The sequence below is a fragment of the Lytechinus variegatus genome, chromosome 5, assembly GCF_018143015.1.
Source record: "Lytechinus variegatus isolate NC3 chromosome 5, Lvar_3.0, whole genome shotgun sequence".
In the NCBI taxonomy this organism is placed as follows: domain Eukaryota; kingdom Metazoa; phylum Echinodermata; class Echinoidea; order Temnopleuroida; family Toxopneustidae; genus Lytechinus; species Lytechinus variegatus.
The window spans coordinates 18,718,499-18,734,110 of NC_054744.1; the positions used below are offsets into that span (position 1 = coordinate 18,718,499).

General features: G+C 37.2%; 1 protein-coding gene across 1 annotated transcript in view; it reads right to left on the reverse strand.

Moving 5' to 3' along the window:
* Positions 1–12,201, reverse strand: part of LOC121415640 — a 32,378-nt gene extending 20,177 nt beyond the window's left edge. The window contains exons 1-7 of the mRNA XM_041608927.1: positions 11,217–12,201; positions 10,300–10,440; positions 9,679–9,904; positions 8,676–8,733; positions 7,801–8,236; positions 7,177–7,447; positions 1,638–1,797 (exon numbers count right to left, since the gene is read on the reverse strand). Of these exons, the coding sequence (XP_041464861.1) occupies positions 1,638–1,797; positions 7,177–7,447; positions 7,801–8,236; positions 8,676–8,733; positions 9,679–9,904; positions 10,300–10,440; positions 11,217–12,080 (2,156 nt within the window). The 5' untranslated portion in view covers positions 12,081–12,201. The remainder of the gene's footprint in view (positions 1–1,637; positions 1,798–7,176; positions 7,448–7,800; positions 8,237–8,675; positions 8,734–9,678; positions 9,905–10,299; positions 10,441–11,216) is intronic.
* Between the last annotated feature and the right edge of the window lie 3,411 nt (positions 12,202–15,612).

Genomic DNA, 15,612 nt, shown 5'->3' on the forward strand with positions numbered 1-15,612 from the left:
AAGGCCAAGTAAAAAAAGATAGTAGTTGATCGTCCGGGTTTTTTGAGAGCGGTGATGAGGGAGGTCCTTGCTATTTGCTATCTTACTATTTTTTTTAAGAACAAGGAGGCATTTTCTCGGCCCGATTTTTGACATCAGTGATGAGGGAGGTCCTTACTATTTACTATTTTTTTTGCTATTTTTTATTCAAATGATTGTCAGGCCATGTCAAGCTCGAATTATGTGATCGATGTATGCTCAATATTAATAATAAATGAGTAGAAATATATATATCTATCTATTAATTATTATATATGTATAAATATCTACGATTGATTGGAAATCTATGGAAAATGTATTGTGCGATAAAAATCTATTAATTACTGATGTATACTGGTACTGTATTGTCAAACAGAATGTTAATGTCAAGTGAATAATTTAAACATTTTAATTTATGTAAGGGTAAAAAAAATGCGTGGGAGGTCTTTTTTATTGCAATGGAGTCTTGTTCAATTTTCCAGAGCCAATCTCATTTTTAGATCTGCCTCTGCTCTGGGCATGGTTTCGCATCGCAGTTTTCAGCTGCTTGTTCGTTTACATAATTGTTAATACTACTGTTCAATTTTTATTCATTTTTAAAATTGATATTGAATATTAAATCCCTCATTGAATATTCGATGCATTGCCTCCTGACATTAGAAAACTCGCCAGAAAATTAAATGCATTTCACAAATTCACATGTCACGCCAGCACAGTCAATCACATCATCCCAGCACACATGCAGTTCACCCAACAGAGTCACAAGCACACAATCACGGTAACACACATCTAAGTACAGGCGCTATCACTTACCAAAAAACCCCGCTGAAATACAAATTACGTCATTAGAATTGATTTATCTGCGCCATATTTCCAGAGCACGCGACGGATTAGTTCAGATTCAGTAAGCGTGGTCCCCGAAAATGCACTAAAAATGAAGAAATCCGTGATCTTATCCGAGTTTGCAAACTTTATTTCCTCGCTAATTTATGAAGGTATCTTCAAAATCCAATAAAAAACCAAATCAGATTTTTTTTCTTTCTTGCAATTACGGCGATATCGGACGTTGCAATTGTTTTTGAAGTTGCGAGAGACGGATCCCAAAGTAATCTTGTGAATTTTTTTGTTATTCAGCAGCCATAAAAATAGTTAATAACAAGAAAATTGATGCTGCAATCAAAAAGGGAAGATGGCGCGGACGAGAAACAACACAATTTTTTTTTTTTTTTTTTTTTAGAAAATAGTAAATAGCAAAAAATTTCATGCGGCGGCCAAAAGTGATGCGCGCGAGGACGATCAACTACTTTCTTATTTTACTTGGCCTAATAGATGTTGATGTTGCTGGCCGTCCATAGTTGCAATTGATCGGATCAATCACAACTCTTTGTAAGATCTCTTTGATCTTTCTATCTTTCTATTGTAATCAGTTCTAAGACACCCCATTGTAGAGATGGACATCCATGACATGTCAACTCACTACTTGCATAAATACCTTCTCACTATAAAATCAATTTACAATGACCAAAGTCATATTTTCATGTCAAAATCTTAGGGTATTTCAAATTGTATGTGGTCGAGAAAGAAATATAGGTGTTGATACAATGATGGTGTAAGCCTACCTCCATAGTTGCTCAACAACTTGATCGCATGTGTTTCTGGATGGAGCAGAGATATGCCAAGGTTCAAGCCAGCTGGCATGGAATGGTTCATGGTGACCCCTGTCAATGCAACTCAATTCATCGGGTATCCCGGTGTCGGTTTCAGTTGCAGAGGATGTATCTGGAAGAAAGAGAGTGATGTGAAGATATTACACCAGGGCCCCATCTTACAAAGAGTTACGATTGATCCAATCAATCGTAACTCTATGGGAATCCATCGGTGTCATATTTTTTTATACAGGACAAAATTTCCTTAGTAAACAAAGGAGAACACACCAAATTGTCAAGAAATCAATGAATATACATTCATAACTAGAAAAGTTTTGAACAAACATGCATTTTCTATGGCTTTGCTGGCTTTCCAGAGCTGTAATTGGTCTGATTAATCTCAAATTGTTGTAAGACGGGCCCCACGTTCAGTGAAACAGGTTGATGGAGAGACAACAATGAAAGAGAGCAAAGAAATATGGGAGGGATGGTAGGTAGCCTTCAAGAAGATTCAGAGATTAAGAAAAAGTATTGAGGGTCAAGATAATGGAAAACAAGTGGAATGCCTCTGGCCGTCTCACCTGCATCACGCGGTTCAATATAGCAGCAGTGCTGACTTTGAATACTACTCTAACTCGCACAAGATGTTCAGTGATACATGGTTACTCTTAAGTCCACTTTTTATGAACTAGACCAATAAACTTACAGAGATATGAATCATATCATATGATGGTTATTCAACAAAAAACCCCAACATGGCCAAAGTTCATTGACCTTACATGACCTTTGACCTTGATCATGTGACCTGAAACTCGAACAGGATGTTCAGTGATACTTGATTACTCTTATGTACAAGTTTCATGAATCAGATCCATAAACTTTCAAAGTTATGATGGTAATTCAACAGATACACCCAATTCGGCCAAAGTTCATTGACCTTTGACCTTGGTCATGTGACCTGAAACGCGCACAGGATGTTCAGTGATACTTGATTACTCTAATGTCCAAGTTTAATTAACTAGACCAATAAACTTTCAAAGTTATGATGGTAATTCAACAAATACCCCCGATTCGGCCAAAGTTCATTGACCCTAAATGACCTTTGACCTTAATCATGAGACCTGAAACTTGCACAAAATTTTCAGTGATGCTTGATTACTATTATGTCCAAGTTTCATGAATCAGATCTATAAACTTTCAAAGTTATGATGGGAATTCAACAGATATCCCCAATTCGGCCAAAGTTCATTGACCCTAAATGACCTTTGACCTTGGTCATGTGACGTGAAACTCATGCAGGATGTTCAGTGATACTTGATTAACCTTATGTCCAAGTTTCATGAACTAGGTCCATATATTTTCTAAGTTATGATGACATTTCAAAAACTTAACCTCAGGTTAAGATTTCGATGTTGAATCCTCCAACATGGTCTAAGTTCATTGACCCTAAATGACCTTTGACCTTGGTCATGTGACATGAAACTCTAATAGGATGTTCAGTAATACTTGATTAACCTTATGGCCAAGTTTTATTAACTAGGTCCATATACTTTCTAAGTTATGATGTCATTTCAAAAACTTAATCTCAGGTTAAGATTTGATGTTGACGCCGCCGCCGCCGCCGTCGGAAAAGCGGCGCCTATAGTCTCACTTTGCTTCGCAGGTGAGACAAAAAATGGAGAGTGGGAATAAACATATAAGAGACAGGGAAAGAAGAGAGGGGTGAAAAAAGAACGGCAGAAGCTTAAAAGTGAGAAAGACAGAGGAGGGCAAGAGGCTGTAAAAATTGGACAGAAGATCGCTCTAGAGTGGAAAGAGAGTGAGAAAAGAGAATGAGAGATAAATGCACAGAGACAAAAGAAAGGAGGAAGACAATTTAACTAGGAGTGGGCTATATATGGGTCAAAAATACTTTTTTTGTCATTTCAATATGGGAACAGTTTTTTTTTATTCCTTGTAATGTATCTCAACATGAAATGACAATATTTTTTGTCTTGGGTCCGAGAAAAAAGTGTGCCGGGCCAAAATCCAAAATGGCCGCCAAAACCTCCCCAAATCACAGTTTTGGCCACAACTTCTTTGTTTGGTGGTCTTTTTCTCTGGTTTTGGTGTCTATTCATATGTGTTTGGGGGCAGGCAATTTGTTTTTCCTAAAATTAGTACTTTTAAACCATTATTTGTAGAGTTAAATGGTAATTATACCTAAATTTTCCAATTTTTATAGCCTTTTTCAGCCAAAAAGTAGGTTTTATTGTCCTGGGGTTCTTGGATATTAGATGGTACTAGGTCAACAATAGCAAGTAGCTTCATAGAGCTATATTGCTTTTATTTCTCTACTATGGGTTTTACGGATATTTGTGAAATATATCTTATTTAATAAAAAAATGTTAATTATCCATAGAGGCTATATATACAGTATACAATGTACATGTACTGTTACTGTACATACTGCACTGCATAAATGCATTGGCCACCATGACAAGGCCTGTATAAACTATACAGTGCGTCCCAAAAAAAACTATACACTTTTGAAATGGCTGCCAAATAAAAAATGTAGCACTTTGGGGGAAAAGACTTATAGATATGGAAAGCCAATAAAGTCAACTTTCAAATGACACCAAAAAGTTGGAAAATTATTCATGCTTGAGTGAGCACTGCCCACTGAAACAGAGGGTATGCAAATTAGGGTGGGCTGGAATTAGCCTTCCAATTTCTTTCAGATTTTTTGTTTGGTACTTGCAAACTTGAAGGTTATTTGGTGAGTTAAAGATCAGATGTTATCAGTTTGTTGTTTGTGAAAATTTCGTACGTTATTAAATTGAAATTTAATGCATGAGTGATCATGAATTGCAATTTTTAGTGCAGCTTTATCATGTGGATCATGTGGATCTTAACAATGTGTTCATGACAGTCAGGAGAAGAGGGGGTAATATGACTTAGGTAGGTGAAGTAAGTTGATGGGCTTAAGGTCAACAGAACATTTAGCAACCCCTCCCTCCATCTCTACCCCCTCCCCCACTTCTCTCCTCCTGGGAGACTAAGCTTGGCTAGGCTGGGCAGGAATTAGCCATACAGTTTTTTGAGAGGTTACTCCTTTGGAACTTACAAAGCTAAGGGTGTCCTGCTATTCATGAGTGAGATAAGTTTTGGTTTTAATAGGCAAATTTCATGAATTACTCAATTGAAATGTACTGCATGAGTGAACAGGAATTGCAATTTTAGTGTAGCATATTCATCTTGTGGACATCAGAAGTGTGTTCATGACAGTCAGAGTAATGTGATGGTACATGTAACTGTTACAAGCAAGAGGGCGAGGTATGCTAAGACTTGGTTAAAAGGGCATTCCTCTTCTTTTTGTCCTTTTACAAATTAAAAGTCATAGGTACCCTCCCCTCTTCACCTCCATTTTCCAGCCCCCCCCCCCCCTCTCTCTCTCTCTGTCTCATCTCCTGGATTGTAGCCTTTTCAAAACTTAACTGCCAAGTGACCGGTGGCTGATGGTCAGTTTGAATGATTACCAAAAAAATTTAATGATTATGATGATTAATGAAATAATTTATTGGAAAAAAATGAATGTTTTATTGATCACATTGCACATTGAATGAGTTAATTTACTGAAAAAAAATTGTTGATTGAATGATTGATAGGAAAAAGTTGATGCCCTAATTCAGAATTAATCATTAAACCAACATTCTGCTCTGGACTTCACACGTACATAAGAATAGCCATCAGTCTCTCAACAGGAGGGGAGGGTGGGAAAGAGGGAGGGGCGGGGCTGAATGTTCTGTTGACCCTTATTCCATCAACCTACTTCTCCCACTTATGGTAAGCCCTATCTCACCCCCTATTCTCCCGACTGGCCGACTCCCACGAACACATTGCTGAGATCGCCATGATAAAGTTGAAATGCTGCCCCAAAAGGGACCAAATGATAAAGCTGAAATGCTGCTCCAAAAGTGTAATTTGTGTTCACTCATGCATAAAAGTTCAATTTAATAACTTTAAAAATTTGCTTAAGCTATCAAAACTGATCAAGGTTGATCATTAATTTATCACAACGCCCTTAACTTTGCAAGTTCGAAATGATTTGCCTCTCAACAACTGAAATAAATTGGAAGGCTAATTCCAGCCCATCCTAATTTTCATACCCTTTGTTTCAGTAGGCAGTGCTCGCTCAAGCATTAATATTTTTCCAACTTTTTGGTGTCATTTGAAAGTTGACTTCTTTGGCTTTCCATATATGAGAGTCTTTTTCCCCAAAGTGCTAGATTTTTTATTTGGCGGCCATTTCAAAAGTGTATAGTTTTTTTTGAGACGCGCTGTAGTGGTATACATGTAGAAATGAGCTCTTAGGTTTAGAATTAGATGCCTCAGAAATTGAAGATATGTTTTGTCTCAGAAACTGAGGACATGTTTTGTCAAATATGCTAATTCAGGGGGCGGAGAAAGGTAATTAACCCCACATGGCATTTACACACATAGCTTATTCTGGGCCACGTTGCATAAAATTTACCATTATGTTAACTTAATGGTAACTTGCATGGAATCCTTGGTTCTGATTGGCTGTTGATCAACGTTACCATGATAGTTACCTGACCCCATAAACATAGGCTAGTTACTTAGACACAACAACCAGGTAAAAAAAAGCCTCCAAATGAAGAAGATATGGCTAGATATGTATGTACATTACGTATATGACATATGTGTGATATTTTTATGTGCAATTTACGTTGCTGGTTTCATCATGTACATCAGCTGACAAGCAATCATATTCACAGTTCACAATCTAATTTTAAACCTTAGGAGCTTATTTCTATGACACTATAGTCTATATACAGGCCTTGTCATATGTCATGGTGGTCAATGCATGGATATATGCAGTGTAGTACTAGTATGTACAGTAGTACATTGTATACTGTATAGCCCCTATGGATAATTTTTTATTTAATACGATTTTTTTTTATACGATATATTTCACGAATATCCGTAAAACTCATAGTAGAGGAATAAAAGCAATATAGCTCTACGAAGCTGCTTGCTATTGTTGACCTCGTACCATCTAATATCCAAGAACCCCAGGACAATAAAACCTACTTTTTGGCTGAAAAAAGGCTATAAAAATTGGAAAATTTAGGTATAATTACCTTTTAACTCTACAAATAATGGTTTAAAAGTGCTAATTATAGGAAAAACAAATTGCCTGCCCCCAAAACATATAAATACACACCAAAACCAGAGAAAAAGACCACCAAATAAAGAAGTTGTGGCCAAAACTGTGATTTTTTGGGTATTGGCGGCCATTTTGGATTTTGGCCCGGCACACTTTTTTCTCGGACCCGAGACAAAAAATATTGTCATTTCATGTTGAGATAAGGTAAAAGGAACACAAAAAAACTGTTCCCACAGTAAAACTAAAAATCACCCATTTATAGCCCACTGATAATTTAACAAAAGTTCACAAAAGAAGAAGGGATTAGAAAAGAAGAAAACAAGATCATCAAGTTAAACTCACCCTTATTCTCTGTCACCTTCTTGCTCGAATGCAAATCAGCCCTCCCACATCCCATAATCGCTTCTGCTGACTTTTCTACGATGCGCTTCACCTTTGATGTAAGTGCAGGTCCCTTTCCCGTTGACACAGGGATGGACTGAAAGGCAAGTGTGGTGGCCAGAGGCATGATGGACTTGGGGTGCAGAAGGCGGATTGAAGCCATGGCAGGAGTCAAAGGCTCCAAGACACCAAGAGTGGTCAAAGAAGAACTGATTGAAGATAGTTCAATAATCTGTAGGTGGGATAAATAAAGTGTGACACAAATAAAAAAATTACTTCAGCTGATAATAATTCAAATTGGGAGAAGCCAAAATTTTCAAATGGCAATGTCTGAATATCCTTTCACATTATTTAAATCTGTAGAAATTTTAACTAGAGACTAAGAATCCTTCACTTGTAGAATCCACAACTGACTTCAAAACATTTATCAGGAATGCAATTTTTATTGAGTCCCTTTAATATCACTTACATGTATGTAAATTGAAACATGTTTTAAAAAAAATACAATACAATAGAAAATTCAAGACCTCCTCATCCCTAACACACTATGTACAGAAGTGAATAGACATTCAAACCACTATCTACCAGAGACATCCTTTGGTGGCTTAAGTTCATCATTGCTTCCTGGAACCACTTGGACAGCTGGCCATCATTCCTAACTTTCCTGGTATCATCATCATCACTGTTCCTCTTCATCAAATCATACCCTATACAGGAATATGTGCTGGAGGAATCAAATGCACCAAGATCAAACTGCCTTTGATCAATCTTGGTTCTGATGGTAACAGTGCGAGCCTCAGGTGACTGTTCTCCAGTTGCACTATTAGATTGTGCCTGAGAAGCGTTCTGTTCACCGGTCTCCAGACTGAATGCCTTTCTCTGATTGGTGGAAGCCTGCTCAATAGAGTTGCTTGATTGGTTCCTGGTCATCTTTCTCTTTGTTGTCCTAATCTCCTCTGTGTTGTGAATGACAAACGTCTCAGAAGAGCCAGGGTTCAACAAACTTTCAGGAGCGCAATCACTGGTGGGATAATGAGATACAACCATATACAGAATCATATGCTTTCTTTTACCTTCTGACAAGAAAATTACAATCAAATTCTAGCAAGATACACCAAGCAAAAATGTTTCGAGGGAAATGAATTTAAATCTGTGTAATTTGTGAAGGCCTATTGAACAACAATGACTGCTACCGAAAATCCACACAAACATAAACTTTAGACCCATCTTTAATCTTACATGTACTTAATCTTATTTTTTGTTACATCATTCTGAAAGAAAAACCATAAGACAATCCTTACCTTGATATTGCAGCTTCAGAGAAATTTGCAGAGTCATTTTCCAGAACGAATGTCTAGTTACCCTTGAATGATGACGTCACTCTTTAAAATATTGAAAATTATTCCCTATGGCTACATGTAGGTTACTTTTATTGTGGTGGGGAAATCTTGATTGTTTACCTTTTTGATGTGAACATTGGCATCATCCTGAGCACGCAGTGTTTGGGTGTGGCATCTCCTGCTCATGCAAAAAAAACCAAAAAACAAACAAACCAAAACAACAGATAACAAGATTGCACGTGTGTCAAAAACACAAACTAAATACAGAGGGGTGTACTTGCTAGCCACAAGGAAATGAAGCAGATATTATATTCTGTGATGTACTTGTAAATAGTGGACAAAGAAAACAGGAGGGAATATGGTAGATTTCTTGTACTACCAAATGACAAAATTACTGTGAAGTAGTGTTAATTCAATTTGTAAAAATGTTTGACTTCATGGGGTAATTCATTACGTTTTTTTTGGGGGGAGGGAAGGCTGTTAAGTGTTTTTCCAAAAATATGCCAGTGCGTGACACTGGCACCGGTCCTACGTTCTCAGACCAGTAAAAGTTGCTGTCGGCCAGTAACTTTTCAGAAATGGCCAGATTTCTTGGTCAGATATGACCAGCAAAAAAAAATATATATTCAACTGATATAAGTAATATTTTCTCCTATTTTGTAAATCATGAAATGGCTATCCAAAATTGAGAAATGGCTCTCATGAATTATGTTGTTTATACTATTTTTTTTTTTGGGGGGGGAGGGGCAGGGGGGAATACAAGCAATAGATATGGCAAAATAAACTAAAGACTTTTGTTCTTCTTTATTTTATTTTTTTGGGGGGTATTAAAGTTTTGGTTCAGACCAGTAAAAATGGAAAAACTGGGTATCTACTGGTCCAACATAAACAGGTTGGACCAGTAGGAAAAAAGGGTTAGTGTGGAGCCCTGAATATGCTTTTGCTCATTTAAATAACAGAGCATTAGAGCATGATTTTGATATTGAACAGCTTAAAAATATTCCAATACCTTAAAACATATGTAATCTAAATTATACAGTATGTTTAAAATACAAATCAAAGGAATGCTAAACAAATGTTCCAAGCCTCAAGGCATCACAAATTAAAAGCCAAGTCAACTAACCTGTGTTAGAGCATAACACTGCTTGGAATGTCTCTTTATAAGAATGGTTAATGTCTCCCATCCCAGGCTGTGACACAACATTTGACCTCAGGAAGTGATCAATGATGATGGACAGAGGTAGCAAATTTCTGGGAACAGGAATCTTCTTTTCTGGGTGGTCATTTTCTCCCTTTTCTTGATCTTCCTCAGACTTTCCAATCTTGCTTGCTGTTTTATCCTGTAAGGCCTGATGTAAACAAAATTAGAATACAAAAAAAAAATTCTGTACAGGTTAATATACATATCAATAAAAAAAGATGGAACATCAAAGCTAGAAATTAGGTCAAGTTTGTAAAAAACAAACTGTTGGTTTTCTATAAACTTGACATAATTTCAACTCTCTTTTTCTAAGAATTAGGGTATCACTTCACATTAAGTAGGCCTACAGTACCATTATCCCCATGGATTGGCGATGCTTTGTGTTCAGGCAGCCATAGTCCGCCTACATGTACCCTTGATCTAATACATGTACATCTAGTTCACTAGAGATTTCTTGGAATGTCTAGCATTTTTCTTTTCTGTTATTTTCCCATTTTCTCTTTGCTATGTTTTTTTTAGTTTCTACATAATAAAATGTTTAACCTGTTGTGTAGCTTGCAGTGAATGAAGACAGGATGTCAAATGGCTTCCATTGCTCATCAGCCAACCAAGAGAAATCACCTGACCTCCCATGTGACTCAGCATCCCATTCAGAAGCCCAAGCGTGGGTTTTCCTGGTGGTATCTACATTTACATGGAGATGTAAGATTTTTTAGAGAAAAAGAAAAGAATCACAATGTATTATATAGAAACTTAGTATGAAATTCTGATTGTCATGATGAAAACGGGACAAATTTGTACTGTGCATTTGTGTAGGCCTATTACACAATTTTCATTTAATTTTCCAGATAGAAAAAATCATGTCAATTGTAGCTGTACGGTACACTTGTACTACACCCACCTTAATTCTCTTAAATTTTTTTAAAAATTTATGTTCTCTACATACTCTCAAGTACAACTATTATAAAGAGGACTGTACTCAATGGAAGAAGGAAGAATTCAGCTGACCATCACAATAGTCTGAACTAAATGAACTAAATATTGGAGAACAGAGACAGAAACCTTCCAGTCTGTGAAATACAATCTTGTCTTTCAGAGATTCAATGACAGACCATGCTTTATTATAGGCATTCATGTGTAAGATACATTTTTTTAAAGGCTGATCCTCAATATGGAAAAATTTTCACAATTAGTCATGTTACATCCCCCTCCCCCCAAAAAAAACACAAATAGTATAAAAATGAAATAAATAAATAAAACAAAATCTTTTCAAGTGACAATTTTTTAAAAATTTATGTTCTCTACATTGTAAATTCAAATTTACTGTGTACTGGTGTGGTAGCCAGTACTAGTAGATTTAAACAGTTTCACATCTACAGGTACTCTTTAAATTAACAAAATTCTCACATGACTAAACTCTACATGTAAATCTATCATATAGTATCCGTTTCAGTTCTCACCATATTGGTGTTGAGCCAGAAAATGCTTCCATTTTGCTCTCCACAAAAGTTTGCAATAAACTCTTTTGTAACAATAGTATCACGCAGAGAAAAAGCAGAGTTAAGCTTTGTAGCATCTCCAACAAATTCTTCAAGAGTTTTCATAGAAGGCGGACACCGCATAGCAAGAAAAATCATTTTCTCTTTCCTCCTGTGCTTCTGTCGTCCATCACTTATCATTGCACTGGATTGTATGCGAGAAGCATGTCGTGGGTTCTCTCTTTTTTTTCTTCGATGTCGTGAGCGAGCTCGAGATGATTTCATTGGAGAGCACATGTCTGGTTCTTCCCACTGGAAGTCATGCATTACATCTTGCAATGCAAATCGAAGAGCGTATGCCGAACTTGTGTCCTCGCCTCCTTCGTCGGCGTCGGCAATGTTGCCAAAACCGGCGGAGGTTGCATGGACAGCTGGCGCTTGATCGCCATCGGACGCTTGCTTATTTGCTGCGGGTAACCTCGGCGGACCACTACTCCTATCTTCGCTGCAGCTACCGTTATGATCGTAATGATGTGCCGTTGTTTTGCTCCTTGTTTTGACCCTTTCGGGTGGAACATTCTCATCAAGGTGCTCCTCAAAATCTTGGAAATGCTTATACTTGTACTGCAACCAAATCGCTCTTTTCTTATACATTTGACACTCTTTCGTTGAATCAAAGATGCGATATCCCCATCGTCGTTTTTCGTTGACGGTGCCATCTCTGCACGAAAAATGTGTCAGTAATTTCAACACTGCCAACTTGATTACCGCAAATGCATTCTCATCCTGGGAGCCACAATTTCTGTCAATTAAAAATACAACTTTAGTTGTACCTTGAGTTCCCATTCTTGTAGACTCGTCTAATTGATTTGGTATCTCATAATATTTCCCTGATTTGGTGCACTGGTGAGACTTTTCTTTCAATGTTTTCCTCCGTTGGCAGCCATTTTTAAATTTAGTCACGCTTTAAATGATTAGTCTATGTTCAGAAAAAAGAATAAATAAAAATCATTATTTTGAAATAATAATCGATATAGAGGAAAAGGAGAAGGATGAATAGAATATTTTTTTATCTGAGCCTATTAATTTAGAAAAAAATACATAAGTATTACCTTTATTTTAGATATAGAATGGAAAGAAATCATACACAAATACTGTGATTAAATAACTGGCTCGATGAGAGGTTATGTTTTTCCCGCGGTGTTTCAGGATTGACCAATAAACAAAGATGTCCCTTGTAGGGTAAACGAAACATCTACCACCACATGATTTTTACCCCTCTTTAGGAGCGCCGATCTTGGGGGATTTCCCTCAAAACAAGGGAATGGCCCTGGAAAGTGGGGATGCTGAAGCACCCGGGGGGGGGGGGGGATGCTGCGTGTATTATTTTCCAAAGGCACAATTCTGGTAGGTGTGTCTCAAAGGATCGAGAAACAGCTTGTCATTTTTTTTTTGGCACCAAAACGACCTTCATTTTGAAGTGAGCCTTTTTTTTATTGTCAAATTTACATATAGGCGGATCCAGCCCCCCCCCCCATTTGCGGATCAAAAAAAGGGGGGAGGAAATTTAAAAATAAAAGTACAAGAAGGGAAAACGGGGAGAAAAAAAGAAAAGGAAAAACAAAGAGGAGGAAGACGGGTAAATAAAATAAAATAAGTGAGGGGAAGACTTGGTATATATTAAAAAAAAAATCTTTCATGTCTTTTCGCTCGCAGTGCATGTTTGATGAGATTCATAAGATTCTTACTCGACATTATAGGCTAATATGCAGGGGCGTAACAGGGGTCGGTGGCCGGGGGAGGGCCACAAGTTTCCCGGTCATGGTATATGAACAGGATTTTTTTCTTAGGGCAAAGCTCAATGAGTGAAAAATACAACAAGAAAATAGGGGCACAGCATGGCGGAGCGCGCAGCAAAATTGATTGAAACAAGTCCCAATCGAGCTAGCGAAGCGAGCGAGAAAAAAATCACCTGTTCAAGAAAATCTAACTTTGAGATTAATTTTGACATGGTATGCAGAACATCATAATTTATCTTACATTTTCCTTTCTTTTTCTTTTATTTTCTTTCATCTTTTCTTTTTTTGTTCTCGGTTGGAGAACTTTTTGGGGCCAGTGCTCGGGTCCGGGGCAATGGCGGCACCAGAAGTAAAAGAACATTTGATGGGGACTCGAGGGCAAGGCACAAATATTTTGCCTATTTTACAAAATCCAGCGAGAAGCGCGAGCTAATTTTTGTTTTAATGTAGACCATACTGACTATAAAATGTACCTGCATGTTGTTTGCATTGGGTCGATCATGAAGATGATATCTCATCAAATAAAATGGGAGAGCGAAGCGCGAGCTGAAATTCTTTGACATCCTGAGATGATAAATGGACGTTCTAAGCACTTTTTGTATAATCTTAACTGGATGACTATCTAATAAAAAAAAATATTTATGAAAAGTATGAATATACACAGGATGTGTATCACACTAAAAACGAATACTGAATACTTTAATCGTGAGAAGCATATTGACTTGAACATTGGATTTTTAAGCCCCATGTGAACAGATAATTTACCGTTATCTCAGTCGAAAGTTATTGCGAGCGCGTAGCGCGAATGAAAATTTTAATTTTATAGTTATAAATACCTGAAAGATTTATGTTAGTGACATAAATTGTTGGGAACTATAAGTGAATGGATGATTTTTTTTTTCAAATTAAAAAAACGAAAAAGCTGTTTTGGAGCACATTGCAGCTTTAGTAGGATGCTTATGACAACATTTACTCCGCGTCTCCCCTCGGTGCCGCCACTGGCACAGTCCTGGTCTAGGGCAGAGCCCCGGAACCAAGTAATATTTTTAAACACTGCAGATGGCCACCTTTTTTTATCAAATCGTGGGTACATACACAACACAATATCAACTTTAACGCAGTTGCTGATAATAAACGAAATATTTTGAGGCAGCATAACATAGCAATGTCAGTGATAAAATTTGTAAGGTCGCCAGAAAAATTTGGCCTTTTATAATGATTTTGAAAATTAATTCTAATTATGTGATAGGACCTTTTAGCCAAAGTAAGTGTAGAGGTTTTTTACGGCAAAGCTAAGCTAGCCAGCAACAAGCTGTACTTCGGTAACTTAGGGGATAGACATTGGCGAACCTTTGGCCAAGGATTTTTTTTATTGTCCTGATTGCAAACATTATTGTATAACATTTAGAAAGCTTATAATAAACGCCATCCACCTTTCTTCCCGTCCTTCTTTTTTTCATCCTCGGCAAGCCCGGTCTTTATCTTAAGTTCTTTTCTTTTTTTCTTGTTTCTTTTCTTCATATTCTGATTTTCCGATTTAGCTTTTGGCTCTTGTTTCACTTCCCTTTTCTTCTTGCCCTTTTCTCGGGCCCACTTTGCCGCCATTCTTGCCCGTGCCATTGAGTCATATTTTTTTATCTTATATCTCTTTCTTGCTGATCATGCTGTCATTTATTCCCGCTATTTATTTCAGAATATTTTGTTGTACTTCTTCACATTTTCCTTTCCTTTACTTCCCCGATTTATGTTTTTTCTTTCCCTTTCTTTTCACTTTTCTCTTTCCCCCTTTTCTTTCTTTCTTTCTTTCTTTTTTTCTTTTTCATGAGCTGTCCTGTGAAACAAAGTTTTATTTCTACCTGAACATGCATGTGGAATTACTATTGTTTAACATTACATGGTTCAGTCAAGTTGGTCCTATGGCAAGGTGATATACTGACATGATAAAGGAGCATTTTGACAAATTTTGGTAAGAATTTCCAAAGAGGATAGGTAACTCACAAATCAAACAATGCGAGGCACGCAGCGAGAGCTGAAAATTTTGATATAATAACAATTTGTGTAAATTAAACAAAATAATGACAGCTTGATGTGCGAGCTAAAATATTGTGTGCAAATTGATTTCAGAACTGGATATATAAGTGCCATTTAATCCTCTTGAATACGATTCATTACACATGCAATGCGAGCGCGAAGCGCGAGCGAATTTTTTTTTTATATAAAGTCTATTTTCCAATTCTTCCCCTCACCTTTTCCTTGTTTCCTTTCGGGATCGGGCCGGCCGTTACGAGGTGACTGTAAATTACACATCATGGGTATAATACCTCTTTCTCAGTTTTCTTTCTCTTTTTCATAGTTTCTATCAAGTCAAAGAGTACACTTTTTTCTGCAGGTTGTCAAAAAATAGGGGGTCGGGGCCGGCTCGGCCCCTCCTGGATCCGCGCCTGCCAATAACCATCAGTTCATCCACGTACCATTCTTAATACCAATGACCATCAGTTAATCCACCCACCATTCTTAAAACCAGTGACTGGATATATAAGTGCCATTTAATCCTCTTGAATAGGATTCATTACACAGGC